This window comes from Corvus brachyrhynchos, unplaced genomic scaffold, assembly GCF_000691975.1.
Source record: "Corvus brachyrhynchos isolate BGI_N302 unplaced genomic scaffold, ASM69197v1 scaffold115, whole genome shotgun sequence".
NCBI classification, from domain to species: domain Eukaryota; kingdom Metazoa; phylum Chordata; class Aves; order Passeriformes; family Corvidae; genus Corvus; species Corvus brachyrhynchos.
In genome coordinates this window covers 6,203,501-6,212,163 of record NW_008239553.1, presented here as the reverse complement: position 1 = coordinate 6,212,163, position 8,663 = coordinate 6,203,501, and the positions used below count along the sequence as shown (strand labels likewise).

Here is an 8,663-nt window from a genome sequence, read left to right as displayed (position 1 = left end):
GGAGGTGGTGGGGGCCGGGGCGGCGCGGGGGGGGGCGCCCGCCTCTGGGCCCGCCCGAGATCTGGCAGCACTGCGGATGGCTTTGGTTTGCAGCTCGTTTGTGACTGATGGAGCTGTGCTGGGCTTTCCGTGAGAATGCTGCTCCTGTCTTCCAGATGCTCTGGGGAAGGCTGGATATTCAGGCCAACGGGACAATCCGGCTGCGGGATGAAGAGCTGGCCTCCCTACGCCCAGCACGGCGGTTCCTGCAGGTTTTGGAGGAGGAAGTTCCCAAAACACCGGCAGAGATTGAGCAGCATCTGACGTATTATTCACTGACTGACACCCCCTTGCCTCCAACAGAGTTTGACCGTCTCCTTTTCACCAGTGTTTACAGTGCCTACCAGGTTCGCTCCGTGCAAGGTCTGGATAAAACCCTCTGGATTCGCTTTTTCTCTCAGCTGGTTGATGAAATCTTCCGTGACCTGTGCAAGGGGCTCTGCCCTGCAAATACCACTCTCCTCCAGGCTTCTTGGCCTTGGAAGGAGAAGCCTTCACATTTAGCGTCCCTGAAATATTTCTATCGCTCTAACCTGCCCAGGACCAAGAGAGACACCTCACGAGGGAACCCACCATAGGAAGGGACACACCCGGCTTCAGCTGCATTCTTGGTTATTTTCAATGCTTTCCATAGCGTGCAGGACTTTGTATAAATATGTCACAACTTTTTGTCCTGCTTTCTGCACTGTGCTGGCAACCCTCTAAGGATTTATGCACAGGCTGTCATTTTTACATGAAAAAAGGACAAAACTGTAAAGCGCATTTCTCCCTTTCCTGATTTTTTGCTAAGTGGGCTGTGCTGAAGGGGGCAGTGCTATTTAGAAGTCTTATCTGTCTTGATCACTGACGTTACTGGAGAGATGGCTTGGAAGTATTTTTCCAGGGTATCTTGCTGGTGTGATAGCTGACTTCATTTCAAATAATTCAGTTCACCCTCCTTATATTCTCCCTGTGGTTTCAGACAAATACATGATCTTTTCTCCTCTCCAGTAAGCAGCCAAGCAGGTTTTGTTATGTTTCATGACGTAGGTCACATATTTAATTTCATTTTGCTCCTCATGTGGCATCGTATTCTATTTGTCAATAGCAATTTCCCATTCATATATTCATTCTTCTTTAAAAAGCAACCTGAAAATGTATGTATTCCATGAAGCTTTCTAGTATTTGCATATCATATTTACACGTATACACAGCTTTGTTTCAGTTATCATTTTGGAATATACTTTCTGAAATCTCATTTAAATTCTGAAGGATCGTGACCTAGTTATTTCTTCAGCAGATTTTGCCTTTCTTCTATACAGTTTTTTTTTTTTTTTTGTACAGCTATGGCACTTTACAAGCCAAACATAATAAATACACAATCTCTATCTTCAAAATCAGAAATATAATTATTTTATAGAAGGACATCATTAACATTTCTCTGTCTTAAACACTGCGGTGTGGAATTAAATAAATGCAATTATCTGCTCAGGAGGGTTTTGACTTTAGTTCTTGTTGTTTCTATCAGATTTCCTGCTGCCACTACAGATACATTAATTTTGAACATCCATTGCATGTGCTTAGACAATGGGATCCATAATTCCCTTTCTATCAATATAATTTTTCCATGCTCAACAAAAGAGGCATGTGTGACTTTCAAAGTGGGAACTGCTAGCTTTTGACCTAGTTAATCTTCTTCCAAGCCACTGTAGCCCAACAGATGGTGAGGAGAAATGGTAAGGCAGGAACAAGAAGTCTGAAAGCAAGATGACACAGACAATGGTTTTAGAGGTCAGGTCAGGGTTATGACAGAAGGAGATAGATTTAAAGCAGGTTGTTTGTTGCTGGGTTTTTGTTTTGTGCATTTATTTGTTTCATTTTGGTTTGTGCTTTGGGGTTCTTTTTGTTTGTATCGTTATTTGTTTTCCACCCAAAAGGACATAGGAATTAAAATTAGAATTTTATTTGAAGTAAAACTTCTTGTCTCAACTAATGTTCTATTATTCTTATGGTGGATTTTTACATACCTCTAATCTCTACCCTTCATTGTTTTGCCAAATATGCCTCCAGTCTTTAATTTGCAGGACATGTATGGAGCGACAGAGGCAGTGAGCAAACCTCCAGTTTGAGCAGAGAATATCATCAAAAAGCTGAGCTGAGATGGCACTAGTGCATGAAAATACTGTCTTGCTGGAGAAGGTACAGCCTGAGCCATACAAATATATGGATAAAGGCTGAGTGGGTTGGCTTCTGACTCAGATGCAAACACACTGCTTTGAACTCAGTTTTGTTAGGAGCAGTTTTAGAGCACTGCTGCCTGTTGAACGGATTATAAACTGAACTGAAGTGAAACCATGAAGATTTGTACATGCTTAAGATGGTGTACTTTTGCACTTCATGTATTTTTGGGATACAAACCAGGGTTTAGCTCAACTGAAACAGCAGTAGTGGGGCTATGATGAAGCCTCCTGTGCTCCCACTATGTCCTCAGCAGATCCCACTAGGCGTCTGTCCATCTGTCGGACTGTAGGAACACAGCAGGGTCCTCTACAGCCACAGCAGCTTCTCCACAGGAGAAACTCTTGGCAGAACTCGGCATGTACAAAACCACTGGAACATGGATGCTGAAAACCCCACCTCTGGTTCCTTCAACGCTGCCTGCATGAGGCTATTGGTGCAGCACATGGCAGGTCAGCAGCACCCTTGTGTTCAAGGGGCTCATTCCTGGGAAAGGTGACACTCCTGAGGTCAGCAGCACCCTTGTGTTCAAGGGGCTCATTTCTGGGGAAGGTGACAACCCTGTGGTCAGCAGTGCCACTGCGCCGCGTGGTACTCCTCACACATAATGTGATGAGCCTGCTCCTGATCCAAATCTTTGGAGATTTAAAAATACACTTCTTATTCTTCTTACTTACCTTGCTTCTGAGCTTTCAGAGCATGGTCCATTCATAGATTTGAGCCCTTATTTTTCACTACAAGAGCTAGATGCCTGCTCTTTTGTTTGTTTCTAAATGTATTCTTTCTATTGAATGGAAGCTGAGATTCTCAACCCCAGCTTCTTGACTCCATCTACATCAGATAAAGAAAAGCACAAACTATTGTGAAACTTGCAATAAAATCATAAGAGGTACCAACCCTTCACACACACAAATGATAAAAAACAGTGCACACAGACAGACTGGCTCAGTAACACATACTGCAGCTCACAAAAATTACCATGCTTCTCTCTCACCTGAGCTGGTACCTCAGCCAGTGACAAGCACACAAGTCTCAAAAAGTAGCAACAAATTCCAAACGGAGAACACTTAGATTTTTTGTATTTTTATTACATTCATTTTCATTACATTTATTCCCTCCCCGGATACACAAGGAAAGTCACCAGACCCTCTGCTCTCTGGATGCTGGAGATCTGCAGTAACATGACTGCAGCAGTTCTCTGATCCTCAGCATCTCACTACACTGGCCCACCCCTGCCCCCAAACTACCTCATGCTTTATGTTAAATCAAACACCAACACGGAACACACAGACACAACCCGAAAGGCCCCTCTATGGATGAATGGTGCACACAGCATGGCCCTGCAGACAGGGCACAACCGTGCAGCGTAAGGAAAGCACTGGACACACGACAGCATGCTCAAAGTAGAGGATGATATTCAAGGAGGAGCTGTACCCAAGTTCATGGCACCTTGGCTCTTCTTATGCTCCCTTCACATCTGCATTTAATTATTTGACCCTTGAGGTGAGCTGGCACCTGGAAGCCACTTTGGCTGAGCCTCTGAATAGATGAGGAAGCCTGTGAAGGTGATGTACTTGCCGTGGTTGCTGTAGGCACCATAGCCATCGTGCTGATGGCTGTAGAGCCAAACGGTGTCCCCGTATTGCAGAGGCAGCATGATACTCTGGCTCTGCATCTCCCTCCTCTTGGAGTGGTTGTCATCATAGATCATGGCCTGCACCTCATTGTGGTTCTTCATCAGTTTCACTGACATAGTCTTAAAGGGCATTTTGCCAATGGTGAAGGAGAAATAGTATGCACCAGGTATACGGCATGTGAAGATGCCAGTGGAGGAATTGAAATCTTTTCCAATGTTCACGAACTCTGTATCAAACGTGATTGGCTCATGCTGGGTTTGCTTCTCATCTGTCCCCAGGAGACTTTGTGAGCGGGCAACAGAAAACGCAGAGCGAGGGTCTTGTACCCTGTTTGGTTGATCAGACAACACGTGTCGCTGTGAAGCTTCATTCTGCTCTCTGGGAAGTTGCTGAATTGTGTGAGGGTGTGGCCCAAGCTCTTGAGAGCTAAGAGCATTCTGGAAGAAGGCAGAAGTGTCTGGATAGATCAGGTAGCCATTGAAAGTTGTATAGGGGCCCACGTTGCTGTAAAGAGCGTACTTGGGATCTCCATGTAAACGCAGCCAAACTGTGTCCCCGTAGTCAAGCTGCAGCATGGCACTCTGACTGGCCACCTTCCGTTCCTTGCGGTGATGCTCATCATAGACAATTACCTGCACCTCATTCTTGTTTCTCATCAGCATGACAGACAAGTTTTTCTTCGGGTATTTCCCAACGGTGAAGGAGAAGTAGTAGGCTCCAGGTATCCGGCAGCGGAACAATCCAGTCTTGGGGTCAAAATCATTGCCGATATTCACATACACTTTGTCAAAGGTAATAACCATCTCAGAGCTCCCTTCCATGCTGCTGGTTCTGGCCACAGAGAAAGCAGAGCGAAATTCAGCACTGGTATCTGCTGGGAAGCCATCTGTAGGAAGAAAAATCATGCAGCAAAGGAGGCCAAAGATGATCTGAACGTTCAGTGTCACCATTGTATCTGAAAGAAAAAAGAAGCGCATATTTTAGCAGGAACAGCATCAATTTACAGCTCACACAGCAGTTGAAATCCAGGCCTGAATCTAGCTAAGTAGATATGAAGATCTATGTCCAAATATGGAGAAGTTTCCAGTGCGTTCTCTGAGCAGTGTGTGGGACCATACCTGAGTTCAGATCCCAGCACCACTTTTGTATTTTCCTAGTGAGAGCTAGACCTTTTTAAACCTGTATTCAGGGAAAGAAGAAGAATCTTCTCCTTTGAAAGCCTGACTATCCTACAGCTTGTCTGTAAAACACCATGTTGCTCACACTGCAGAGGGATCTCAGAGCTTGCTGGGGCTTTGCCAGAGCTCCCTTTTGTTGTGCCTTTTTTTATTCATAAGACCAAGGATGGAACAAAGCCCTACACAAACCCTGTATTATACAACTGAGATACAGCTGAAGGGCAGGGAGAAGAGGACATATGCTCTAGAGATTCTCATGCAGATGCCATTGCCTTGCAGTGCAGTAGCTGTTTCACAGGATGTGGAAGCTGGAGGCCAAGTAAGTTGTTAGATCCCATTATTCCAACATGAATCTGTGAAGAGTATAAAGAAATATGAAGAAGAAGGAATGTTTAGGGAAGGAAGGAAATTGAGAAAATTACTGAAATAATAAAAAAAAAAAGAAGGAAACCAAAATGATAAGTTAAAGGAAAGTCTCCTAAAGTGTATAGTTCCTGAGAGAAAACTGAAATACCAAAAATGGGGAAACAACTCCCTAAATGGATAATAGATCAGACATAAAAACTTCTGTGACCCCTAAAAAAGAGGGTTAAGTTAGGAGCTAATAGGGTTTTCTGCTTCTATGTTCTGTGAATTTCTTTTTTTTTTTTTTTGGACTGAGGCCAAAAATTATCTATTAGCGCTTTCAGGCTGGAAACAAAACTGCCAGTCATTCCAGTGAGAAGCTTCTCTTTCTGTCACCTCTCTGTGCTTATTAAAATATCATTCAGGCTAGGAGGCAAATGTCTGGTTTGCAGTCTGCTCCATCTGTCACCCCAAAACTGGTGCCTTGCCAGCCTGCAAACAATGAATTCACAGACCAGCAGAACAGAAGCAAAACATGCAACTCATTGGGGGGGAGGGATGAAGACAAATCCTGCATTAAAAAAGATAAAGGGGTAAATATTTTAATCATCTGAGATGGCCTAGTAATAGAAGTAAAGCAGACAGAAACCACATAGACTGTGAGGTGGCAATGGGATCCTGCTTTGGCAAGATGTGATACCTAGAATCACTCACCAGCAGGAATTTTTATAACCCCAGTCCTTGCTCTTTTACACTTAAGAACAAAGCTGAAATCTGAGGTGCAGCTTTGATACATAAGAACCCAAGAATGAATTAAATTTTCACTTAATTACATGAAAATGGCACACTAGCAAAGACTAAAAGAAATATCCGTCCATGTCCCAGTTTTACTTTAGATCACTTCTCTCACAGAAAACTGTAGCAGGGCTCTCAGCCTAGAAAGGCTTGTAAGTTTATCAGTGAAGGGCTGAGCAAGGAGAGTTTGCTGTTCAGTGGAGCAAAGATGGGCTGCTGATCAGTGATAACACTGAGCAAGGATAACACTGCTTTTCTTAGTGCTGAAGAATGCTGTGTCCAGCTTGACCAAACTACCACCCCCACCACAAGGACATGCAAGACTGAGGCTCCTTCCTGGGAGCAGCAAGGATGTGCAGGTCCTGATAAGGAAGTGAGGGTCAGAAGTGTTGAAGAGAAGAAACTAAAAAGCTGCCAACACATTTTTTTCAGCACAAATAATATTTTGCTGAGTAAGCCTTAGAACACATAATCTAAAAAATGTGTATTTTGAATGCATGTTAAGGTCAATCACTTTATACCATAAAAGGCCAGTGCCACTTTCTCACAGCAAAGATTTCTAGCATACATCCCTAAGGTGTGTGAAGATCCTTCCCTTCAGTGGGGACACTCCTCAAGGTTATTCCTTGAGGTTGAATGAAAGAGATTTTCCCAGTTGTTGGTATGAATAAGTAACATCAATCTCTGCTTAACAATTATTCTGCTACTTTTGAGTATAATTGCTTTAACATAATTGCTTCAAAAACAGTGCACTAAACTAGTTGTTATAGCTATCCATACTGTGTAGTAAATAATTCTGATTAAGCTTTTTTCCCCCCAATCATTATTGCAATAAGTTTAAATAAATAATTGGTTTTATTTATATAAATATTTCTGGTTTGCCATCCTTAATTCTGCAGGACAAAGTTGTATAAAAGCTCAATTACACCTGTGTAATTCTTTAGATATAAACAACTGACTAAGTCTGGGGCTAAGACTGTATCCAGGTGCACCTCAGCTCCTCTCTGAGAAAGAATTTAGAAAGTCAGGGAGTCCTTTCTGTACCTTGTGGCTTCTGTTTGTGAAGGGAGGGCTTCTCTAATAAACTTTGTCCAAAGCTTCCATTCTGCCTGTGACACCTCAGTATTTTCCTCCATGCCCCTGAATTCAGAATGTTTTTCCTGACCTAGCCAGCTCCTTCCAGCCTGCACTGATGGTTGCTGAGAGAGCTGACTGATGTCATTTTGAGGCCAGTCTCTATCATCTTTGAAAGGTGATGGAGATCAAAGCAGGTCCCTGCTGACTGGAGAAAGGCAACGTGGCACCCATCTTCAGAAAGGACAAGTGGCACTACATGTGAAACTACAGGGTGGTTGACCAGTTAGCCCCTCACTTTGGTCCCTGAGAAAACCATGGAATGTTCTTCTTAGAACATATTTCTAGTCAAAGGACATGTAATTTAGCACATGTTATTTAATTGAGCATAGACTGTGTCTAATCAAACTGATTGCCTTCTTGTGGGAAGAGAGCAGCAGATGTCACCTGCATTTTAGCAAGGCTTTTGTTACAGTCTCCCACAGCATTCCTCTCTGCAAATTGTGATATTAGATATGTGGACTACTAGAAAAGTGAAAAACTGACTGTATTATCAGGCCTGAGAACTAGTATTTCATGTTTAATTTGAGGTGTCCTCTTCAATATCATTTATCAATGTCCTGAGAAGGAGAAAGAATGCCCACTGATCAAGACTGTAGATGACATCAAAACAGATGGTTGACCAATATGCTTGGAGGTACAGCTTCTGTTCAGAGGGACCTAGACAGGCTGGTGGAATGGATGGAAAAGAAATTCACTGAGGATAAATGCAAAATGCTGTACTTGGACGGACTAACCTGTACGTTGGTAGAGACTGGTGACTGACTGGCTGGGAGTCTGTCTGAAAAGGCTCTGAAGAGGATCTAGAGGTCCAGGAGAACAGTAATTTGTACCTGAGATGGTGCTGTGCCCTGCAGGCACTGGAGGCTTACAGCACTCTGGAGTGCATCAGCAGATCACAGCCAGGAACCACAGGCTGCGATTATTTCTCTTTAGCTGGCACTTGAGTGACTCCAGAAGAGGGCAGCCAAGTTGGCTAAGGTCTGGATCATCTGCGCTGTGAGGAGAGGATGATTGAACTGGGCTTGTTTAGCACAGAAAAGAGAAAACTTCAGGGGGACATAGCAGCAGCCTTCCAGCACCTTCAGTGGTTCCTGAGACAACAGTGAGAGGTACTGCACTGATGGGCATGGTGGAAGAATAAGAGACAATGGTCATCAAATCCAAAGGGGAAGACTCAGACCAGATATAAGCAAAATAATTCCATGATGAGGCAACTAAGAATGTAACAGTTTGCCCAAAGAGATTGTGATATCTCTGCCCTGGGAAGTTTACAAACAAGACTGGATTAAGACGTGAGCAGCCTGGTCTGCACTCA

The 8,663-nt window shown here is 43.6% G+C and overlaps 2 protein-coding genes across 2 annotated transcripts in view; one reads left to right on the top strand and one right to left on the bottom strand.

The window, feature by feature from the left end:
• Positions 1-1,994, top strand: part of FAM180B (family with sequence similarity 180 member B) — a 4,423-nt gene extending 2,429 nt beyond the window's left edge. The window contains exon 3 of the mRNA XM_008639662.2: positions 156-1,994. Coding sequence (XP_008637884.1) covers positions 156-617 — 462 coding nt within the window. The 3' untranslated portion in view covers positions 618-1,994. The remainder of the gene's footprint in view (positions 1-155) is intronic.
• Positions 1,995-3,323: 1,329 nt separating this feature from the next.
• C1QTNF4 (C1q and tumor necrosis factor related protein 4) overlaps positions 3,324-8,663 on the bottom strand; it is a 9,840-nt gene continuing 4,500 nt past the window's right edge. The window contains exon 2 of the mRNA XM_008639406.2: positions 3,324-4,848. Coding sequence (XP_008637628.1) covers positions 3,740-4,843 — 1,104 coding nt within the window. The 5' untranslated portion in view covers positions 4,844-4,848 and the 3' untranslated portion in view covers positions 3,324-3,739. The remainder of the gene's footprint in view (positions 4,849-8,663) is intronic.